General features: G+C 39.5%; 1 protein-coding gene across 1 annotated transcript; it reads left to right on the forward strand.

The window, feature by feature from the left end:
- Positions 1-203: 203 nt before the first annotated feature.
- Positions 204-22694, forward strand: CNOT7 (CCR4-NOT transcription complex subunit 7). Its single transcript, XM_059844739.1, has 7 exons — positions 204-315; positions 920-1126; positions 1379-1572; positions 4439-4600; positions 10105-10249; positions 18137-18247; positions 20987-22694. Exons 2-7 carry the CDS (start codon positions 1010-1012, stop codon positions 21113-21115), a joined length of 858 nt encoding a protein of 285 aa, XP_059700722.1. The 5' UTR covers positions 204-315; positions 920-1009; the 3' UTR covers positions 21116-22694.
- The last annotated feature ends 1706 nt before the right edge of the window (positions 22695-24400 follow it).

Raw genomic sequence — 24400 nt, forward strand, 5'->3', positions numbered from 1 at the left:
GAGCGCCCGCGCGCGCCTGCGCGCGACGGCGGCCCCGCCGCCACCGCCCCCGCCCCGCCCCGGAGCCGCAGCCGGCGGGGTCGCGTCAGCGCCGCGCGCCGCGGCCCGAGCGGCGGAGGGGCGGGACGAAGCGGGGGGAGCGGCGGCGCGGCCGGCGATTGGCCAGAGGGGAGGGGGGAAAGGCCGCGGCGCGCGGCGATGATGTAATGGCTTTGTGCGCGCGGCGGCGGCGCCGGGGGCAGCAGCGCTTCCTGCGGCTCGCGGGGGCCGCGCGGGGCCTCCCAGACCCGCCGCGGCCCGGCCGGAGCGCGAGGGGTGAGCGGGGGCGGCGCCGCGGGCACCGGGCGGGGGCACCGGCACCAGAACGGAGCCCGGCGGGACCCCCGGGCTCTGCCGCTCCTCCGGGCGCTCCCGGGGCCTTTCACGCGCGCGGGAACCTGGCCGGCCGTGTGTCGGTCTCCGCGCGCCGCTCGCTGGTTTAGCGCGGCCCTTGGGAGCTGGAGGAGCTACTCCCGCCTCGGGAGGCCGCCCGCGGCGTCCCCGCGTTTGGCGTGGCTCTGTTTTGCCGCTTCGTTCCCTGCTGCACGCAGCGCAGGGATCCCGCAGGAGCGCGCCCTTCCGAGCCGCGGGGCAGGAGCGCCTGGGGAGCCGGGTGTCTCCGGTATCTGTGTCACTAGTGCGCCTTGCCGCCCTTTTGCAGGAAACAGTCGCTAACGAAACTGAAGGGGTTTAGTTTCTGATGGTAATCTGAGCTCGCTAAGCCGAAATTCTTGTGGTTTTAGTGGCTATGTTGTCCTGCTTTTGTGAAATCTACGAGGATAAAACGTGGATGTGGTGCTTAATCCTTTTTTCTTTTTTTCTTCAGGTAAACTAAGAGTAAAAACTTACACTTTCATGCTTTGCTTTCTTTCTCTCCTAGGCTAAAAAAATAAACAGTTGAAGTCCTCTTTATGAAACCAATCCTCGGTCAAGTGTAACTTTTGATGTATGGTCTCTAAAGCCCCCCACTATGCCAGCAGCTACCGTAGATCATAGCCAAAGAATCTGTGAAGTTTGGGCTTGTAACTTGGATGAAGAGATGAAGAAAATTCGTCAAGTTATACGGAAGTATAACTATGTAGCTATGGTAAGTGGGTGCTTGATGTCTGTCTAGCAGACTATTGCAAAAATTGTGACTTCAGCTGAGGTCAGTAAACTTGTCCATCTTTTTAAATTGAAAGCATAAGGAAATCTTAATGTTGAATTAGAGCTGTGTGAACATCTGGATCCTAATCTTTTATCTTCTTAAAAGTTAATTTTACACACAGTACTCTTCAACTGTGATATGGTTAGATCTATATGGTTGTCATGTGTTCAAGTTTTAATTCTGCTCTTGCAGGACACTGAATTTCCAGGAGTAGTTGCAAGGCCTATTGGAGAATTCAGAAGCAATGCAGACTATCAGTACCAGCTCTTACGCTGCAATGTCGACTTGCTAAAAATAATTCAACTAGGACTGACGTTTATGAATGAGCAAGGAGAATACCCTCCAGGAACTTCAACTTGGCAATTTAATTTTAAATTTAACTTAACGTAAGTATTCAATTCCTGTGCTGCTAAACGTATGTTTCTGACTTACTGAAAATGTATAAATACTGTAGCAACTTCATTATCTATCCGATTGTAATACTGGAATGCCATACATACTCATGTAAGGAAAACTTTCATCAGCCACACGTGCTTTCTTCCCTCATTTCTGTGCAGTCTGTCTTACTCTTGGTAATTTGGTCAAAAATGCTAAGCAGTTTAAAAAAAATTAATGGAAGGCATTTTATACTTAGTGCAAGAGTTAGTTCTGTGTTTTCATGTTTAGCATTTTAGAGTGCTTCTGCCTTAGTTTAACTCTTACTAGTTGTTATAGAAATCACATATTGTTTCTTTACATACTTTAAATGGAAAATACCAACACTTGAAAAAAAAAAGTGAAGTGACTAAAAAAGTATGTCAAATATTATCATTCTGAATTATTTTGTCCAAAGTGTTAAAAAGCAAGCTGACTTTTACTGTATTGGAATAATACCATGAACTTTATTTCAAAATGTGGTTTTATCAGTGATAAAATTTTTTAAGCGTAAACCTCACTTTTTCAGAGGATCAAAAGTTTATCTGGTGCTCCAATTATATCTTTAGCTGGTGGTCAACAAAGTTACTAGTGTCTTGATTTTGTTTTTTCTGAAGTAAACATAATTGGTCTGATAGATTTTCATATGTTGATTATCTACTGAATTGAATATCACTATAAACCCTTCTCACACATTTAAGCCTTGGGGTTTTTGGCAGTCGTATTACAAGTTGAGAACTGGGCAACTTTATATACATGAGTTAAATTCACAGCCTACAAAGAAGGTGTAGAGAAGAGACCTTTATTTTTTCTGCAGATGAAAAGACTTGTTTTCAAAGTAATTGGGGTTTATAGGAGGAAAACCATTGCTGCCTCTCTTGATCTCTGTGCTCTTTTAAACAAGCAGTGGTGTGGATTGTCACATATCAGTTTGATCTGAGCAATGACATGCTCTATTTAGTCTTGTGTGAATTGTCTCCTGAAGGAAAAGTAAGCACAGATTTAATGTTTTGGTATCTCTGAACTTACCTGGCCATATGAATGCTGGATGAAAGTTATCTGTTTTCTTAAATAGAAGAATATGCTAATTCTACTAATTATAGGAGAAAAAGGAATTAATAACTTCCAAACTCTGATCTATGAAGAAGGGCCTGTGGTACACTTCATTTATTTTCTGAGCTTCAAAGGTCTACTTAATATCAAACAACTGAAACCAAAAGTAGCTTTCCATCTATTTGTGCCAGATGCTGCAGAGATAAGAAAGACAGCTTAGTAAGGCAAGATACAGATATTCGCCAAATTACCTCATTACTAGTTGATGGTGGGGGTTATAGAAAAATATAAACTTGGTAAGTACTTCATGAGAAACTCATATATATATATATATATATTTTTACATGGTTGAACAACTTATTTTTGTCTGTTTCTAAACATCCTTTTGGGAAGTGGCACTGTGCCAAGTGTTCTCCTAAAGCAAAACAGCTGTTTGTTGTTCCTAGAAGGTAATTTTTTGGTGTGTGTGGTTCCAGCCAGGTCTTGTTTTAGTGTGCTTTTAAAGAGCATAAATATTTCTCTAATCATACTATGCACCTGATTAGTACAGAGCAGCAACTAGAATGAAACACCCTTCTTGTTAAATGGTGCTTTTGGATGGGTTTTTTAATGTGATATGGAGATAGGTGTTGAGAAGCTGATGCCTCAAAGCTGGAGAACTAAAGAGCAGCTGTTTGGGAGTGAGGAAGAAAGTTGTATCACATCTTCACATCTTGAGAATGTGTGTCTATGTTCTAAAGAATGATGACTTGCTCTTAGGAATAAGGAATACAGATCTATGACTGAATCTAATAGTCAAGTTTGAAATATTGGTTGTCTTGTCTAGGTTTTCATGTGGTATTGTTTTTTATTAAAATTTGAAACTGTACACTGAAGAGACTTTGTGGAGTAGTATGTTGGGGACAGTCAAATGAATTTCATTCTCTGAGTACTTACATGCTTACATTTTTTTTTCTTCATTTAACCATTCCATGTTATTGTAATGATGATACAGATAAAACTTAAGGGAGAAAAATCTCCAAAACATGAATTTCAGCATGAAATTCTTAAGACATCGCAAAAAAAAAGAAAGTTAGTGTTAAAGGGAATAAACACAGAGGTAGAAGGGGGGTCAAAAAAAAGGTAGAGGAATTTTTATTTCATCCTCTTAAATTTTAGGTCCAAAATAGCTTTTAAAGTTGAAACAAATTGTTTAGAAAGAAAGAGTTTAGACAGAAAAAGTTAGGATCTCTGAATTCTAAGGTTTTTGCTAAATGGAGTAAGTACTCCATTTCCAGTTGTACTGAAAAAAAGTTCTTACGAACACATGTCTAAACATTTACGTAAGCTTAGAATACAAAAACCTTCTGAGAAATATTTTCTACAGAACTAATTCAGTACTGGGATCTGGATTATATTTCTCAAATTTCTGCAATGTAATGTGTTACTGCTTCAACTATTACATTTAATTTGTCACAATTCAAGTGATTTATAGAGATATTTTACCAAATAAGTTCTATAGATGCACTTTCATCTATAGGCTTGCAAAAGGGTGGTTATGGGTAACTGGAAGAGGAGCAGGAACTAATTTTTTTGTGAAGATGGTAAGAATGGAGGTTCCTGGAATGGTAAATTTAAAAAGTGATAATGAAGGTTAAAAAAAAAACTTTGAAAAATGGTTGGTTTTGTAATTAACCTAGAAGAAAGTTAAATTGTTCCTAGTCTGTGAAATGAATAGCAAAAAAGAAATGTTACCTCATTGAGGCTTGTAGATTTTGGAAATTTACTTTTCCTCTCTCTTTTTAGAGAAGATATGTATGCTCAGGACTCTATTGAACTGTTGACAACATCTGGTATCCAGTTTAAAAAGCATGAAGAAGAAGGAATTGAGACACAGTACTTTGCAGAACTGCTCATGACATCAGGAGTTGTATTGTGTGAAGGAGTCAAGTGGCTTTCCTTTCATAGGTAAATTCTGCATGTTAAGTGTTTGAGGTTCCAACGTCTGATGGGTGTTTGAATAATAGAACTTGGATTTCACATCCCCTGAGTTTAAATGCTGTGTATGTAGCACATATCGTTGTCAGTAAGACTGAGGAAATATTTCTGCTGTAATACCTCTTAACGCCATTTTGTATTGGAAGAATAGAGGGCACAGGGGTTGTACTGGTGTTTTTAGCTTTGGTGTTTTTGCAGTAACCAGAAAATTGTGAAGCTGAAAACCACTAAACTGCTAAACCAGCAGGTGGAGCTGTACACGTACAAGTAATAACAGAAACATTACTAAAAGCAAACTATTCCTGAGCAATCCTTGTGGAAATATTGTCTGTTTCATAGGAGAGAGTGATCAGTAAAGAGGTCTATAAAACCCTCTTAAATTTGTTGTAAATCTCCTGCTAATCTGAGCAAATGAAATTACTCAGCTTGGAAGGAGATCTTCATCAGCCTTATGCGTATATTTTACTGCTTATTCCATCAAAGGAGTCGATATCTCAAGTAGAGAAATGTGAATGCTAAATCTCTATGAGTCTGTCATAATACAAAAGATTTTAGAATGTTAATAAGATTTAACCCTTTAAAAACATACCCAGTAGTTGTTTAGCTAACTGCATGCCAGAATTTTTGCAAGCAACAGTGTTTTTAAACTAGTTTCAGCTAAAACATGTGTCTCTCTCATGTTGTATTGGTGGGTAGTATATAAATGATGAAATTAGAATAAAAAGTTCTTTGTCTGTAAGTATTAATAGTTGGAAAAGACAAAGTCACATGTAATTAGAGAAGTATTTATGCAATAAACTCAAAAATAAGAGTTGTTTTGGCAAGGAATGTGTAACAGTAGTAGAAGGGTGCATATAACATTTTTGCAGAAGTTGTGTTTTTTATTTGTTTGTTATTTGTTTTGTACAAAGAAGTGCTAGGCTGAGTTTCCAAAGCAGAAAGGTTTAAAAGAAAAGACAGTTAAACAAAGAAGGATCTTCTGGGCACAGTTGTCACTTCCATTTTTAACTTAAGAGCTGTTTCAACTCACAATAGGACTCTAAAATAATCTTAATCTTGCTATCTTGCTCTAGAGTAGTACCTTGGGGAAGAATACTGTAACAAGAATAACCTAAATTGTGTCAAAATAACTATAAAAGCCAAAATAGTGGTTTTTCGACTTCCTAAGCACAGTATTATACGCTCTTATGTGTATATTTGTGATTTACACTTGACTACAGTAATATGGCTTGGATGGTTAGGGGAGGCAGGTTATGCATGTAACTGGTGCCTCAGCAGAGGATGCGATGTAGAAGCAGCTTCAGCCTCAGACTGGTGTTTTTCCAATATTGCCTGGTGACTAAGTGCCCAGTATAAGGTATACCTGAGAAATTTCTACTCCAGAGATTCTTTCTAGAACATAATTATATTTAGTGTGTGTAATTCCTGACTAATGGGCTGGTCAGAGTGTAGTGCAAGCCATGTGCAATAATGTCATTTTTAACTGGTGCAGCTTGTGAAGGGTTTTTGAAAGGGCTTTATTAATAGAAGTCCAGTTTCATCTGTGCTAAAATGAGTTTCTGTTGTGAATTTCACTGAAAGTGTCTTTGGAAATCCTCTTAAGACAGTTGTTCAGCAAATGTTTGTCAGACACTGATGGTTAGAGTGTTCAAAGCTTTTGTGCTTTTTTAGACCTTGTTGATAACATCTTGAGCGCAAAACCTTGGAGTAAGTGGGTTAAGTTCCCAGGAAACCAAAACTATGCAAAGCTATAAATGAGCATAGGTCATATAAAATGTGCTACAAAGAATAGAAAACAGCTGTTTCTAAATACATCTTTGATTGTGATTATGTTCTATCAGTGGAAACTTGCACAGCGGCATGCTCAGTTGAAAATTTGTTCCACTGAGGCTCTCCACGTAGTAGTTCTTTGACAGCTGATAAAGCTGTGCTTGGTAGTTGCTGACTCTGCTATTGCTTCCCTTTCCTTAAAATGCTTGAAGTACTACTAACTCTTAAAATTTGAGTCCCATAGTAAGTGGGAGAAGGGAATTACTCCTTTCTCAGAGTATGAAGACATGGTTTGGTTTTCATTTTCTAGTCTTTGATTTCCTTGAACTTTTATGCAGTTCATTTGCAAGCTCTTCGCTTCTCAAATAGTTCTCTTTGTGTGCTTTTTAGCTCCGTATTTGATATAGCTGCCTTGGCACCCTGACATGTTGGCAAATCTCTGGATATGCAGTTCTGTCAGATATGAGTGAAGAAATATTTGCACTGTCACCAATTCTTGTGTATTGCAGCTTCATAGACAACTTCCATCAAATCTTGTATGTGTGCATGTGAAAATGTATTTGAGTTAATGAGAGAGAAGGGGGAAGCCCTGAATTTGTGATTTTTTTTTCACAGGCAAAAGAGTTGTGAGTGCTTGACAGTCAAGCAAGTTAGGAAGGAACAGCTCAAATGCTGATTTTGTGTCTGCTCTGCTGAAGCTTTGAGTGTCCACTTGTGTGCAACCTCCTGTGTCTGCCTTTGGAGGGTCTGTGAAAACACGCTTTTTGGAAAACAAAAACCAGATGTTCTTGGGATACTGCCAAGTTCCCAAGCCAATGTGTTTCAATAATCATTTGTGTGTAACTGATTTTAGTTAAATTTAATCTGTTGGCTCATTTCTGTCATAAAATGAACTAAAGCTTTCTCAGCTCTTGCACATTTTGATTTATTTCAGAGGCTTGGTGCTTGAGTAGAATTCATTGTTAATTGGCTATCTGAATTCTATCTTGATAGTAAAGGAAAGAAATAGAGACATGTTTGATCTCTGCTCTTGTCTTTTTGCCTAGAGCTGTCTATGTTCAGTGAAAAAACAAAACAAATGTCTGTAAGAGTGAGTGTTTGTGTTGTATAGCTCCACAGATTGTGGCTTGCTGTGCTAAGCAATTTCAGGTGATTATATTAGAAATGGTGCAAGGTTTTTCAGGCAAGGAAGTCTGTGTGCTTCAGGGTATAAACCAACCACTAATCACTGTTAGAAGATTAGAAGAAAACTTCTTTTATGAGTAGTTAATTACATAGTTGCTCACTGTGGACTTTCTTAGCCTTCTCTTAGCATTCAGCAGTGGCCACTCAAAATTTATTTTGCATCTATCTAAGTCCTAAATTGGAGTGACAGTTTTTAGGTCTGTAGGCTTGGATCTGCTACAGTCTCCAAGTGAAAAAAATAGCAATTTTGAGTAAGAATTACATATTTTTGAAAGCTTGCTCCCTCTCAAAATGAATAGTAAAGGAATGCTGACTTTTTTTTAAGTGCTTCCTTCTTTAAAGAAATTTGAAGTGTTTGAGGGCATCTGTTTTCTATTATTTTATTAATACACTTTTTTTTTTCTGAAGACAGGTCAAAAATTTTTTTTGAAGAGGAGTAGCACAAGTATGGTTTTTTTCACTTTAATATGACTGTTACAATTCAATGTCAGGAATTTATTGAGTTAATAAACTGTAGACTCTGAAGAAGTAAGTCTCCATAATCTTGAACGGTGTTTTTTGCATCTTTTTGAACAGCCTTTTTTATTAATGTGGCTTTTTCTTTTCTTCTTCTATAGAGGGCTTTATGCTGATGTGGGCTTCCCACCACTTCCCTCCCTATTCAAATGATCTAATAAAATTAGACTTCCACGCTACTGTTTTGCCAAGTTTACTACAGCTTTTACTTTGTAAGAGTCAACTGAAGTCCTTCTTTATCTTTGGCTCCTTTGCTCCCTGGCCAGTTGCTGTTGCTGTGGAGACTGGAGGGTGGCCAGGACAGCTTCAAAGTACCAGATGCAGTGCAGGATTTGTTCAACATAAAATTTCTGCTTTAGAGCACTGGAAACTCCCATGGGAGAGCTGCAATAGTCTATAGGTATTGTATATCTTGTATTAATGGACTTGTAGCAAACAATCCATTTACCCCCAGTGTGTTGAAGATTTTTCTGCCCTCTGTCTAGAAACTCATAGTGTAAAGATATCAGAGATAATCTTACTGTATAAAAGTGGTTCAAAAAGTAAACTTACTTACATTGAGTGTGCAAACTGAAGCTTTGAGCCTATAGAAGTTACCACTTTTTGTGGATCCTAAATATCTGCAGGATCAGTGGTATAGTGCTCTTAACTGATATGTCTTCTCTATTGTTTATCTCACAGTTAAAGATCCTGGCCAGTATTTACCAAATTGAAAAATTCTTGGTTTTGAGTGTGACCCTTGAGTAATCAAAAATGAACACAAAGTCTTATCTGGAAATTTGGAGTCTATGGTGGCCACCTGCTCGCTTGCATCATCCCTCAGCTCTACGCTAAGGGTCCATAAATAGCAAAACTGATAAAGCCTTCAGTAGAGGCAGCCCTGTTATGTGTTTTCATTTTCTTTGTTAGTACAGGTGTATTTTAAATTGTAGGTCAATAAAATCTAAGAACTGATCTGGTTCAATGCAAACTTAATAACATGGAAGAGAAAGCATTGCTCCTTCATTTAGTTTCATGCATTAGCAGTCCTGCAAGTATAAGGGATCAGAACAGGTGAGTTTCATGGTCAGATCATGAATAATCTGGTTTGTAATCGCTGCCCTCCTGAGAAAAAGCATAACTTGTCATCACTGCTTTTTGTTATGGAGTTCAGGCCAGCTTTAATACCCAATATCTGTCTTTCCTGTACTTAACCCTCTTTTTTCCTCTCATAACTATTTGCAAAAGTGCGTGGTTCCCCTGTTATGCCACGCCTCATTCCTACGTCCTCTTTATTCAGTTGTGCTATGGAGGTGGAAGCCTTCCCAAACTATTTTCTCTACCATGTGCACACTGTCATACCACCATTTCTTCTAACAAATAAGCACTGCTTAGTTACCTTTCTGCCTCCTGCAGACTTACATGTACACACAAAATTTTTTCCTGCTTACTCTGTCATTGCCTCCAGAAAGAGTAATAGTCTACAAGCTATTAAACTTTGTAGTTGTCTGTGTGCTGATTTAATTGGAAAAGTTGAAAGACAATTCCTCTTCTTTGTTGCTGAGGGTTAGACTTGCCTCCAGGCATAAACAAGCATTGGCTCGGAAACTCATTAATCTTTTGGATTTCAAGAACTGTAGAAGTGCCTGTCTGTCTCAATTTGTAGTGAGAAATTCCAGTCTATGTGAAAGAAACCTACTTAGGAGTCTTTCTGGTAGAAGTCCTTGTTATCAGATGAAGACCCAGCAGCCCTACCTATAAGGCAGATCTTTTTGCATCTTCACTTGGCCTCTTTCAGACTAAATTAAAATGTTTTCTCTGGAATCTGCAATGGGTCGTTTATATTGAAGTTTAGTTTTTTTCAGAGAAGTTGGTCTTAATTGCATTGAATTACGGGCAGAATATCCTGTCAATTTGCAGTGAAGTCTTGAAAGTTGTTGTTTTTGCTGTCAAAGTGCAGTGAAATCTTGAAGGGAGAAGGATGCTTCGAAGTCACTTATATTGTTTTTGTTATTAATTTGCAGTGGATATGACTTTGGCTATCTAATCAAGATCCTGACAAACTCCAATTTACCTGAGGAAGAGCTGGACTTCTTTGAGATACTGCGATTGTTTTTCCCTGTCATCTATGATGTCAAATATCTTATGAAGAGTTGCAAAAATCTGAAGGTAAGTAATCTTCTAATGGTTTGGAACGAATTTTGCATTTGGAGACAGAGTAAGTTATGCTTAAAAAGGCTTTCTCTATTTTTCTTGTCTGCTTTTGCCTTTATGGTGCATGTTAAGCATTGTTGTCTCAAGCTTTATATATTTAATATTAAAGGTATTGTTAGAAGCCGGCAAGACCACAAATCCATTTTTGTAACTGCTTACCAGTTAAAAATACCATGTTGAAGCTGTATTTACAATACTTTGTTGATTGTTGATTGATGATAAACCCATGTTTGGAATTAATTCTTTATTTCCTTAGCCATTAGAATTGATGGGTCTCATATACTCTTATTTCCTCATTGTGCAGTCCACTAAAGAACTGCAGTCATGCTGAGGTAATTTCAAGAAGATGATATGGAAGTGTCTTGGGAAGAGAAATGAAGTGAAGAATGTTTCAGATGGCCCAATAAGCAAGGATAAACAACAACATATGTTCAGGGACAACATGTGACTTCTAGGAAAAAAAAATGAACTAGAAACCAATCTCTCATGTCAGGCCAGCGGTGCTAATTGGCTTACTCTATCAGGCATAAAATCTGGATACCTTATTGGACTGGAGAATGAGTGGGAACTGGAGCTAAGTGTGTGAAGGGGAAGACAGCAAGTGAAAGAAAGATACTAAAGGCACTGTTAACTGCTTTACTTGCCAAAGAGCTGTTAAGAGTCTGGACTGCTGCTGGAGTGAGCTGCATCACTCATCTGAGGCAATTGATGATTTGTTGCTTTTATGAAAAGTAATTTAATTCTCTAGGATTTCTTAATGAAAACCTGCAGTAAGAAGAGAACACCTCACATCCTAACTAAGGAATGGCTTGTCAGTTCATCGTGCTGATCTGTGTGCTGTTTATAGTCTTCTGTTTCTTTCTGAGATGAACTAGCAGAGTGTGTCACTCTGAGCAGTAGCCTAGTTTTGTGGAAAGTAAATTGTGTGAATCCTTTGGTAATCAAATTAATGTTGAAAATGTGGATCACCTTTCCAGTTAGTAAGAAGAGTATACTTACCTGTGTTCATATACAATTGTTACTGGTATAATCATCTGAGCAAATGGCTGTGTATTAGGGAACATCTTAGAAACACTTCTTCTCCAAAGAAGCCAGGAGTAAAAATTAAATGCTCCTAAATTTCAGGAGTCTTAAATTAGGGGTGGGGGGAACCCGCCCTAAAAAGTCCTCACTTTCACACTCCCAGTGAAGCAAAGTAGAGCATCTGGTGCCTATCTGGTGACACACTTTGCAAGAACAGAATGTATATTCCAAATTTAGTGACATGGAAAAGGTGACAAATTGATGTTCCATGTCACCATTCAGAGGTGACATTCCCAGTGGGCTTGGGAAAGAGAGTATTGTAGTTTCTAGCATAATTAAGGCTATAGTTGCATGTAACCTGCATTGTTTAGAGACACTAAGATTTTTTTGGAAGACAAGAAAAACCTTCACAGGTCTTATTTTGGCAAACCATAAGAACAAGGGTGATTTTTTTTTTTTTCAGAGCTGAATGTGTAGGTCAGCTTTCCTGCAGTAAATTTTGATCCACTCACCTAATCTGCAGACTGATAGTGACAGCAGGGGAAGGGAAATGAACTGTCTTACCCCTCCAAATTTACCAGTGATGAGATGATGGTGGATTTGAACTGTACTGAGAGAAGCTGCCTGAAACAAATTACTAAACATTTAGTGTTGTAACTCCAAAAATGCATGTGCTGTCTCCTAATGTGTGTCACCTTTGATCGTTATTAAACTGCAGTGAATTGAACAGCTGTGCAGTTGTCTTTTATTGACTTGTCTAAGTTATTTTTTTGTATGATAGTCACTGATCTGCTGTAGGTCCCCCACTCTGCCCCCACACACTCAAAAAAGATTCTTGGCATTGGAAAGAGAAATAGGCTTCAGAACTGGAAATCTGTTTGATGCTTTTTTTTGTGGATTTAAGTACTCTGTGAATTTACAGTCTGTTATTATGACTTTACTGGCATGCAGATTGAGTTGACTTTAGATATTAATGTATTAGAGGTTAAACTCTTGCTTACAGTCTAAAAGGCTTTTTATGTAGGCAGTTACCTTTTGATAGCAGCAGCAATCCTAAGTAAATTGGTAGACCTTGTTGGAAACTTGCTTTTAATTCAGGGTTTTGTACAGAGCGGTAAGATCTGTGACTGTGTCATGAAATGAGAGTTTGACGTAGATTTGCTGTTGACCATGGTGGTGTGATTATGTAAATTATTCTGTGGCCTTTTTCTTGGAAGGTCGATACTCTGAAAATTTTGGAACAATTTGTCCTTCTCCAGGGGTGAAGCATACCTATCTGGAGTGCAAAATTCTTACCTGAAAGAGAATCTCCGTAGTCTAATAATTTTCTGTTCTGGTTCCATTCAGGACAGGGTGGACTTTTGCCCTCAGGATGGAGCATGGCTAGGACATGGAAGTTATTCTGTGACACCTCACATCATTTTCTGGGTATGGGGGAAGGGCTTGCTTCCAGGTCAGGGTAGTGTGGTGGAGGGAGCAATCAGGTGTTTCTGTTGGTGAGCAATGTTTCTCTTCTTGCACACTCTGTTATTAATGTTGTTGCTATTTCTGTTCGATTTCTTATCTCACTGCTGTTTTCCAGTAAATCAACTTGTGCTCCTCATATCTCAACCTGTGATCTTCACATTTTGTGCCTCTAGTTCTCCTCTCCAATCTGCCACAGGAAAGGGCAGGGATAGGAGTGAGTGAGTAAGTGTAGTTTGAAGTGTTTTTAGTGGAAACACTAACTTGGAGAATACCATTCCTAAACCATGCCAAGCCTTACTTAACACCCAGTGTGGGGCGTGAAAGATTGAGATCTGATCAGAGTGGATTTGAAACAAATTTCATCTAAGCATTTGTCTATTAGATTCAGAGCCAATGGTCACAATGTTGCTTGGTCTGTTTGTGTGAGTGTGTTACCTAAGCCTGTATATGTTCCTATAGATGGACTGTGTGCCCATGAGGGTGCTCTTTTTCAGATCAGGATTGCTTTGTTGATGTATGTTGATTGTATGAATCAGAGTCATGTTGATGACATGACGACATCAAGGGCAATGCAGATCATTGGGATATTCAGTGTATTCAGTGCTACTCTCCTACCCTTACCTTGGACGCTACCTTTGGGAGTCCATTCCTAATCATACCTATTCTGTGGGGAGAACAGGGCAGGATACCTTTCCCCAGCTTTGCACTACCTTTTTCTCCTTCAGGCCTGTTAGAATAGCTTTTGATATTTTTTAATTTCCTTTTGATGTTAAGGAAAACATGTTCTTGCTCCGGTGTCAGCTTTGTCCCAGTCTACATGGTCTACACCATGTTTTGAGTCAGTACAGTCAACACTGTGTCTAGAATCAGGATGGAGATTTCTAGGACGGTTAATCAGAGATCTGTTTGACGGAGGATAGTCATGAGTAGCATGGAATGTGGGATAAAATGGACCATTTTTTGGGAAAATTCTATCCTCCAATGTTTTGAGAGTATCACTACGGGACCTTCATAAAGTGACAGAATATTTGCAGGAAGAATGCTGTGGCAGCTCCATAAAGAATCAACTTACCGAAGTGTTGTGGGCCCTGGCTACTCTCTACACAATACAGTGCTAGACAGAACCCTTAGGAGAAGAGGAAGAAAGCAGATCAACAGGTGCTGTGGCCACTCAAACTGCAGCCGAACTGGAAGAATAATTCATGCCGATAACCGTCACACCTACACAGAAGAAGAAATCCAGGACCAAATCAGTTTGCATAGTCAGGGATGAAGAGGAAGTAGATCTCTCACAAAAGGAGGAAGAGGCAGGACGAGAGATAATCATTCAATTCCTATCCCTGGGTGAGCTAAGTGAAAAGATTCCAGCCACCAGTCATGAAAGCCCCAGATGAGCTGGCTGCTCTGATGCTGAGATATCATGACCTATAATATGAAACTCGATGGTAGCGAAGCCAAGCAACTGGCATCCTGGTGGGGATTTGGGAAGAGGACAAACTCTCAGCCTCTGGAGGCAACTCCTGTCAAGTGTGAGAGAAGGGTGTTCTCCATGGATGGTCTAGTGGTGTGCCCAAGCAGATGCAACACCATGGAAAAAGATACCTGAGAGAATTAGTTGTGCTGGAGGTGATATATAAGGATTAAAATAACAGGAAGTCTCCTGTAGACCCAGATAAAGTCCATTGTACACAATCCATGTGGCAGAAGTTTGTACGGAGCACACCATTGTCATTCACCAACTCCTTGGCATTGATGTCAATGAAAGAATGAGGAAAAACGGTCCTTCAGGTGACAGACTCCATTAATAGGAAGATTATCTCTTTTTCTCCTTACCAACCTGCTCCTTGGTGTGGAAAGACTGTCCAAGACTGCAGACAGATTCAAAAGACTAGAGAAAACTGGAGAGATGTCCCATGCCCCACCAGTATGGACCAGAGTCTTCGATATTGAGATATACAGAGGCCATGTGTATCCTTGACATAGTTTACTGCAGGACCCAAAAGGGCATTGTTGGGCTTTTGGGATAGCTACAGTGGAGACAGAGGAAATTAGCTGAATAACTTGCCTCGTTTCTCAGATGACCTTTCTGCTTTGGGACTGCTGAGGGTCAAAAAACAGGAGGTACCAATCTCTACCACAGCAATGCACTGTTGACAAAACTACGCTGACCGGGTACTCCATGACCTCCATCCATGAGATGATTTGTGAACTAAAGAGCCAGGGAGTGGTCTGCAAGACATGCTCACCCTTTAAAAATCCTATATGGCCTATTGACAGTGGACTGTCATGGCTTGAATGAAGTCACACCACCACTATGTGTCACTATACCTGATATGCTAGAACTTCAGTATGGGCTGGAGTCCAAGGCAGCAGAGTGGTACCACCACTGATACTGCTAATGCATTTTTTTCCCCATTCCTTTGGCAGCAGAGTGCAGGCCACAGTTTGGCTTCAGCTGGAGGAACATCCATTACACCTGGGACCGACTGCCCCAGGAGTGGGAACAAAGCCCCCATCATTTGGCATAGACTGATCCAGACTGCAGTGGAAAAGGGCGAGGCTCCAGAAGACTTGCAGTACCTAGATGACATCATTGTGTGGGGGAACACGGCAGAGGTGGTTTTTGAGAAAGGGCAGAGAATAATCCAGATCATCCTGAAGGCTGGTTTTGCATTAAAGCAAAGTTAGGTCAAGGGATCTACCCAGGATATTCAGATTTTAGGAGGAAAATGGCAAGATGGATGTTGTTAGATTCCGGTTGATGTGGTCAACAACATAGCAGCTAGATCCCCACCAACCAGCAAGGAAGGAACACAGGCTTTCCTAGGTGCTGTGGGTTTTTGGAGGATGCGTATCTCAGATTACAGTCAAATTATGAGTGCTCTTTATGAAGTGACCCAGGAAAAGAATGATTTAAGGTGGAGTCCTGAACAGCAACAAGCTTTTGAGCAAATGAAATGGGAGATTGTTCATCCAGTAGCCCTTGGACCAGTCTGGTGGCAAGGTGTGAAGTATGTGCTCTTCATGGCTGCTGGGGAGAATGGCCTTCCTGGAGCCTCTGTCAGAGGGTTCCTGGAGAGACTTGAGGCTGACCTCTGGGTTCTGGAGTTGGGGATGCAAAGGATCTGAGGCCTGCTATGCCCCCGTTGAAGAAGAGTTGCTGGTATTTATGGAGGGGTTTGAGCTGCCTCAGAAGCAACTGTCTCCCAAGCACAGATCCTTTTGGCACCCCAGCTATCAGTGCTGGTCTGGGTGTTTGAAGGAAAATCCCTTCCACACATCATGCCACTGATGTCATGTGGAGTAAGTGGACTGTGCTGATTTCAAAAATAGCCTCATAGACACCTGGGCCAGAGAGCACGGTATGAAGTGGGTGTATCATATTTCTTGTCATGCACCAGTCTCTGTGAAAATTAGATGGTACAATGGACTGTTATAAACATTGAAAGGAATTGGTGGTGGAACTTTCTAACAGTGGGTTCTACATTAAGCAGAGGCTATCTGCTTAGTTAACACCCAAGGTTCCACCAACTGGGCTGGCCTTGCCCAATCAAAACCTCCACATACCATAGAAGGGAGTAAATCCCTGTTGTGCATATGAGCAGCATGTTAGGGAAGACAGTTTGGATTGGTCCTGCCTCAAGCAACAGCAAAGCCGTCTATGAGATTGATTTTACTCAGGGGCCTGGGTACACGTTCCCCACAGAGGGGTGGGGAAATATGGTGATGTGTACTTCAAGGGGATTTGATTTTTGGGTAAGAATGGTTTGTAATGTTGAATTGTATAATACTGGTTGCTGAATGCCACTGTCTCTTTATGCCATACCTGCTGTGGCCAACGAGTATGGAGTGGTCCACATATACCAGTCATGAGCTCCTGATGCAGCTTACAACGAGCTAACAGCACACCAGCCCTCCTTTCCTGGAAGGCATCTAGGATAAATAAAACCTACAGTAATGGACTAAATTAACAGGCATCTCAGAGGGAAGCTGTACTTGTGTGTGTGAATATATGTATATTGTTGGATGTTACGAGATTTGGACATGACATAGATAGTATAGAATAAGAATGGATAATGTCCTGGTTCCAGCCAGGACAGGGTGAATTTTTGCAGTAGCTAGGATGGGTTACGGAGGTTGTTAACACTGAGGTTATTCTGTGACACCTCACATAATTTTCTGGGCATGGAGGAAGGGCTCACTTTTGGGTCAGGGTAGTGTGGTAGAGGCAGTGATCAGGTATCATTAGGTGTTTTTATTCTGCTCAAGACAGACTAAAACTAGCAATAGCATTACTAGGTTTTCTTGTTAGTTTGTAGGTGTTACTTGGGAATGTTATTATTGAAGCTTTCATCTTTTTAAACAAAAACCAGGACCCAAACATGTTGCCATAAGATTCACAAGAATTTTCATAATGTTTGATCTGGTTTTCAGTTTGGACTCCTTTGTAGCTTCATGAATTTTAATTTTGACTGTTATGCTTTTGCCTCTTATTGCCTCGCTTCCTGTAGGTAAAACAGGTTAAGAGTTCACTGGAAGGTGACCTCTAGGCATTCTTTATTTAAAAGCATTGTCTCTGTGCAATATTTTTGCCTTTCAATGCTTATGGCAGCACTAAAGGTTCTGTCTTTTAATTTTCTTTTTAATCTTTCTAGATCTTTAAGAATGTCCATGTGCCTAAGTCTTGCCAGTAGCTTTATAGCTTTCTGAATTAAAAAGAAGTCTTTGTACAATCATGTGCTCACAGCATTAAAAGATTGCAGTTACAGTGTTACATGTCTGTCCTTCAGCTGATCAGTGTTACCTATGTAAAACTAAACCAAATTTTGACAGCTTTGCTCTCACACATATTACTGTTTTGGAGAGGACGCTAAAATGATGTTTATTTAGTCACTTTGCAGTTAAGGGGATGATTTTTCACATAAGCTTATTGAAAAGAAAATTTCCTTCAAAAGTGGAGGAAGTTTTACCTTTTAGAGAAGATAAATTTGCAGCTTTGGTGTGTTCTCTACAGCCTTGTAGTCTGTCCTTTTAAAGCATTCTATCAACAGTCATCTTAAAGGAATTGATAAATAATGACATCTGGTTACTGTAGAAGCTGAAACATAAGGAGTACTTGTTTTGTTGGTTGCAGATACTACTTCATTTAGTCAATACTGACAGAGAATATTAATACTAGTGATATGGAAATTTTGATTCTTCTGGTCTGCATTTATCTAGTATAATGACTGTTTCAGCTACTGTGCAGATATTGAAATATTGTATGGCCTGTGTAACAGATTTTCCCAAATGTAGCTGTTCTGTGTTCTGATTTAACTTTTCAGCATTTAACAAAAATGTTTTGTTTTCCAGGGTGGGTTACAAGAAGTGGCTGAGCAGTTAGAGCTGGAAAGAATAGGACCACAGCATCAGGCAGGATCCGATTCTTTGCTCACAGGAATGGCCTTTTTCAAAATGAGAGAAGTAGGTGGATATACTGTTTTTATTTCCATGATAATAATGTGTTGTGATAGTCACATGGAATTACTGATTCTGATAAGTCTGTGATATTTTAAGGAGGTCTCTGAAGGGCTTCAGGGGTCAATCCTTTCTGACAAAAATGAGACCACGTGTATTTTTCCCCAAGTAAGTATGAATCAGCCTTACTGACTCCTTGCTTTGCTACTGTGAGTGAATATTTCTTCCCAATTCCAGCCTGACTTCTGGAATTTTTATGAAGTTTTGTTTTGGGGTGTTTTTTCCTCACCTGTTTTGCAGGGTGCCTTTTTTTTAGGTAACTGCTGCAGTGATTTTTGAACTGCTGAAGTCAGACTCCTTTTTGGGTGACCGTACTCAAATCAAATTTTTTTTTTTAGAGCTTTTGCTCAGTGTAATATGCAGTGTAGTACCCAGTGTAATAGCTGGTGTGTATTGCTGCTTGTGGCAGGCTGAGAGATGGAGAAGGAGTGTTGATGAACCACTTCTAGATAAACTGTCAGGCTAGAGGTATATGAAATATTGACTTCTGGGCTGCTTTGGAGAATTTCCATGCATTTCTTTTTCCTTGCCATTGAGTGAAGGTCAGTTTAACTAAGGTTCTAAAGGTCAGTTAATTCAAGGTTTACAGCAAGGACAGTCAGGTCTTACAGGCTTCACATTTCCTTGCTACTTGTCTGCATACAACAGGAAAACATTAGGATATTTTGCATTAGCAGAACAATGAAATGTTGAACAGGCCTCTTCTGGAAAGCAGTTGCACTGAACAAATGCCAGTGCATCAGAACATGGCACTCTTCCAGCAATTCAGTGTCATTTACCATGTCAAAACACATGGCAATATCAAACCTCATCATTTAATCATGTAAAGTACTATATGCTGAAGTCTACCTTCTGGAATCCAGAAGGTAGAAATCTGTATGAAGGAGAAAATGACCTCGAGATTGTGACAAATATTAGTGACACAGCTGCTGAATAATAAAGAATGATGGTTTAGGCTGGTTTGCTCATCCTAGCACTCTGTTCTGATTCTGCTGGAACTGTTGAAGTTGTCAAGCAGGTCATGGGCTGCAGATGCAATAAAAAGGATTACGTTTCTGGTGTGATCCAAGGCCAGTGCAGCTACCTGCTGTCTGCCCGGTGTTGTAAAACTTCACTCTGGAATTTGAAGATCCAAAGCAAAAAATAATAATGATGCTTAAGATAAAGCCTTTCAAGTTAGTTTTCTAGAGTAAAGGTCCAAACCCATGATAGTTTCTTTAATGAGATGCAGTTTGTGTTAGATGGCAAACTAGCTGGTTGAATTTATTTACTAAAAGCTTTTACCAGAAGTATAAATCTCTGAGGGTTTTTTAGTGTAACGCACTTGCTTAATTAAGCCAACAGACATGGACTGATAATGAATTTTTTCCCCAGTACTTAAATACTCTTTGCAAATACAGCATTTCTGAATAAGAACACAGTAGTAAGCAGAGAGAAATACATTTAATGCAGGTTTTTAAAGCTTTTCAGCAGAGTTCAGTTAAAAATATATTTCTGAGTAAAAAGACTTCACTTTTTAGTGCTTTTTGAGGCATGGAATTTTGTTACTAATTGCTGTGAAGGAGATGCAACTTGCTTGCTGGGTCTTGGAGTGCCGGCCAGAAAAGTTACTGATCCTTTTCTTTCCATCAGGAATACTTAAATAATGATACTACAAGAGTAGAGTTGTTATTTTGGGCTTTTCTTACCTGTTTATTTCATTAAGAACTGCTGCGGGCTGCAAAACTTTTAGTTAAAGTCTCTGATTCCTACAGTACAGAATTTTCCATCCTGACTGTGCTGCTAAAAGCAAAGCTTGAAGGGAGAAGTTTTGACCCATGTGGTATATACAGATCTCCATGTTTGGATTGTGTATTGCATCCACTCTGTCCCTGCATATTTCTGCCTGTCTTAGATTTCTGGTATTGATGATGACTCAGCATGGGAACCACTGGGGTGTCCAGGATTGCTGTGAAGATTTTAGGGTGAAAAATGTTCCTTTATGTGTGTCTTCTTATTTCTGCTTGAAAACCCATCTGAAAGGCAGAGTACCAGAATATCGTGGGCTTTATTTTGCCTTCCACTGAAAAGTTCCATTTGTAATTTAGGCTTGTAATATGTAAATGCAGTCTTGGTACAAAATTTTGCTGTTCCTCATTAAATGAAGTCCCCCTCTGTGAGGAGCTGAAAATGCATCTTTCTGCATTTCTCTAAACTCTGGTTTTGTGCTCATCTTCCCCACCCCCAAACCTATATAATACAAATCAGGACATCTCTATTCCAAGACAGAGTATGGTGAAAACTCCACACTAAGGGGAGGTAAGGGAACAGGCACTGTTGATGGATGCTAAGCATATGCCTGTTGTAAGAAGCACCACAGAAATCAGAGGAGAAATATCTTTGTTGTTCTTGCAGATATGTGCATGATGACAATAATACAAAATTGTGAAAACATTGCATTTGGCCATTTAATTGGGAGAGGTGCACAGGAAGACTGATTGTATTTCTTGACAGATTTAAATAATTGTGTGATATAGCACATTGTGATAGTGTGTTGAGAGTGTCTTATTATACTAATTATATCATCTTTTGCACCTTGGGATTTAATAATCTTATTTAAAAAGAAAGGTTTTAAAATTCCTTTCTACAGTTCTATTGAAATGGAACCTTTTCTTTTGCAGTAATTTATGTCTCTTCACTTTTTAGATGTTCTTTGAAGATCACATTGACGATGCCAAATACTGTGGCCACTTATATGGTCTTGGTTCGGGGTCATCTTATGTACAGAATGGCACAGGAAACGCTTATGAAGAAGAAGCCAACAAACAGTCATGACATGAAATGAAAGGCCGTCTTTTTGACATCCACATGCTTGTACATAGGTTTTATCTCTGGTTGAACCCCTTGGACAATTAAGGCTTTTTTCCCCCCTTTCTCAGCACACTTTCTTTTCTGCCTTTCTATGTACTAAACTTGACTGTTCCTATCACAGATTTTGATCTTAATATTGATACGTAAAATTTTCTGGGTTACATTTTGGCCTCTTAACAAGCCCATTTGTAAAGAAGCATGTATAGGATCAGTGTGGCAGAGAGAAGGGGAAAGTTGAATCATAATGAATATTCTGGTAAACTTGCCTACATCGTTCTTCCAGTTTTTTGTCTTTCCCCTCCCTTCTCTAAATTAATTGGCTCTGATTATAACTAACTTCCCCCTTCATGTCTGTTCTTTCCAGTATGCAGGCGTTTTAGCTATTCAAGATTGTGGACCATCAGATTTGCACTTTAGAGAGCGACTCTGACTCAGATCCTCTGTTTTATTTGAAGTTTGTTTTGGTTTTTTCTTTTGCCCTCAGCTAGAAAACAATCATCTTGCCAAGTTCAGCAGCTTCAAGCTGTATTTTCTTGGTATTTCAACCCACACAAAGGGACTTATTTGCTGCATAATCTCTGTTTGTTCAAGCAAAACAAACTACTGAAATCATAGTAATTGCTCTTACTTTACTAGTGTTTGGTCATCTTCCAACACATCCTGCACATGTCAACTGCTGGTTGGCCTGCTGCTTTAAAACTGCTCTGTGATGGGGGAAAGAGGCTTGAAAAAACAGCTTTACACCCTTCAGGAGAAGAACAGCTATGACTTTAGCCTTTTTACCATTAAGCTGAGAGTTGAAGGATAATGGAAAAGTAGGAGTCTTGTAATGGCACATTTCCCTTGACTGACCTCGTGGCTTTTATCCTAGTAATGTACACCTCAGATATTTTTTATGAAGTCATATTTATTATGTACTTGATTTCATGATTTTTGTAAGTCAGTTTAGTTGAAGATGAACCCCAAAGATCTGAAAAATACTATTTAATTGAATTATTGAATTAGAAGGACAATTAAATCATGCCTTTTTGTAGTTGTTACAAAGACAGATGTTACAGATATTTGTTGTAAGACAACAAAATATAAATAACTTCCAGCTAATAAAGTTACCTGAGGAGTGTAATGCTAGTTTATTTTTGAGTATATCTTACAATATATTTTAGATATATTGTTTTCAAGGACCCTAAAGTATGTTCTTAACTCTGCGTAGCATGTATACAGAGCAGTTGTGCAGGAAGGATTTTTGGTATTGAATAGCTAAATACTAGCCTGGGATGATGGAATGCGTGACATTGTGTGTCTGTGCGTGTGCGCGCGTACGTGTGTTTGACACGGAAATCAATGGCAGAAAAATCTCCAAATGTTCACCAATTACTCTGTTTTATCTTGTACTTTAAAGCAAAAAATCAAACACCTTTTTCTCATTGAATTATGATGATGTAACTGGGCGGTCCTTTTTAAACAAGCAATTTGCATAACAGAGGGTATTTGTTTTTAAAGCTTTTGTAAATAAAGGCCTAAGAAATGTTTTCTTACATAACAACAGACTGGTGGTTTTGTTGCAAAATTTTTCCTGGAATGTGATTATTTAGTCAGTTCAGCTCTGTTTTGTTAGGCATGATAGTTCTTTTCTACATGCTGACGTAGAGGAATCTAACTCACTGCTCCCTGACTGATTTCACATTCAGAGAGGAATTGTGTTCATGGGTTTCCAGTCATTTAATTCCTACTGTCCTGAGCTAGAAGAGGGGTGATTGCAATTTACTTCTGAGGCATCCTAATCACATTAGTGCTTTTATATACCATTATGCATTAGATGATCGTGACTTGTTTTAACTTCAGTTGTCTTTGGCTTTAAGATCATGATAGTGAAAGCAGGATGAATTCCTACTGTGGCCTCCAGGGTTTGCATAGACATGGAATGAAGAGCCCCTGAAGTTTGATGCATTTGCTTTAAAGTAGTAGCTTTGCCTAAAGCATATGGATACAGCTATCTGGTTAACTTGAGCAGAATGACTCTTCGAAGGACTTTAATGGGTTTTTGTTTTGAAGTAGGTTTTTAATCGAGGATCAAAGGAAGTTTTTAGAGCCTTCTGCATGTGTGCCTACAGTAAAAGTTCTAGTGCCGATGGGGATTTGCTTTTGAAGTAACTGCTGAGCATCCCATATGCTGTGCTGTGCTTTTCTTTGCTTCCTGTCATAGAATCATGGAATGGTTTGGGTTGAAAGGAACCTTAAAGATAATCTAGTTCCAACCCCCCTGCCATGGAGAGGGACACCTTCCACTAGACCAGTATTTTACTTCAAAGAATTCTACTCTTGACTTTTTTTTCAGTAACAAAAGCATTTCTCAAAAGCCACTGGTCAGCATGAAACAGATTATGCTTTATTCTTTGAGAGAACGCTTGGTCTGATCACTGTGTCTGTTGAGAGTTGATTGCAGCTGGGGAGACATCTGTGCATCATTCATTTCCTTGGCAAAATTAGATTTAGTTTCCATTAAGGAGTGATTTAAATTGTGAATTGTAGAGATTATGAAAAAAGTAATTTCTTATGTGTAGGACCATTACATGTAAACTTCAGAGCCTGAAATCTGTTTCCAAAGTGGCCAGCTTTAATTGCTTTTGCAAAAATTAATGTGCAGGCACAGTTCCAGCTGTCTAGACATGCACCTTTTTGTTCAGAGACAAGAATTCTCTTTCTAGGCCTCTGCTTTTCCCAATCCATTTAAAATACACTGTTGTTGAGTGGGTTTGTCAGAAGAAATGCAATATCAAAACCTGCTATATTTGATCTTTCTATTTTTAATCCACTTGTATTTTTGGCTTCTGGAGTCAGATGAGTGTTCCAGGAACCTTATGTTCTCTGACACTATTTTTTTTAATATATATAATTTTTATTTTAAGCATTTAGTTCCTTTGCTCATTGAAACTAGGCAAGAAGCATTCTTGAAGTGGAGGAAAATAGGTCTGGAACACAGAGTATTTAAGGCTTTTCCCACATAAATTTGCTGATGACCTATAAACTCTTGACATCCAAGAAATTTCTCTTATCTGTCTGGTTATTCCATGCTCAAGAATGCTTCATTCCCTTACTCTGAAAATCCAAGAAAAGTAGCAGGAAGCCTGCATTCATGAACAAGGTGCTTCTGATTCAGCTCAAAACATGGAAAGGTGGAAGCAGGACGTGTGACATTGTCTGGAAAAAGGAAGATTTATCCTTGGTGGAAGAAGATCGGATTAGGAGTAT

This window comes from Haemorhous mexicanus, chromosome 4 (assembly GCF_027477595.1).
Source record: "Haemorhous mexicanus isolate bHaeMex1 chromosome 4, bHaeMex1.pri, whole genome shotgun sequence".
NCBI lineage: Eukaryota > Metazoa > Chordata > Aves > Passeriformes > Fringillidae > Haemorhous > Haemorhous mexicanus.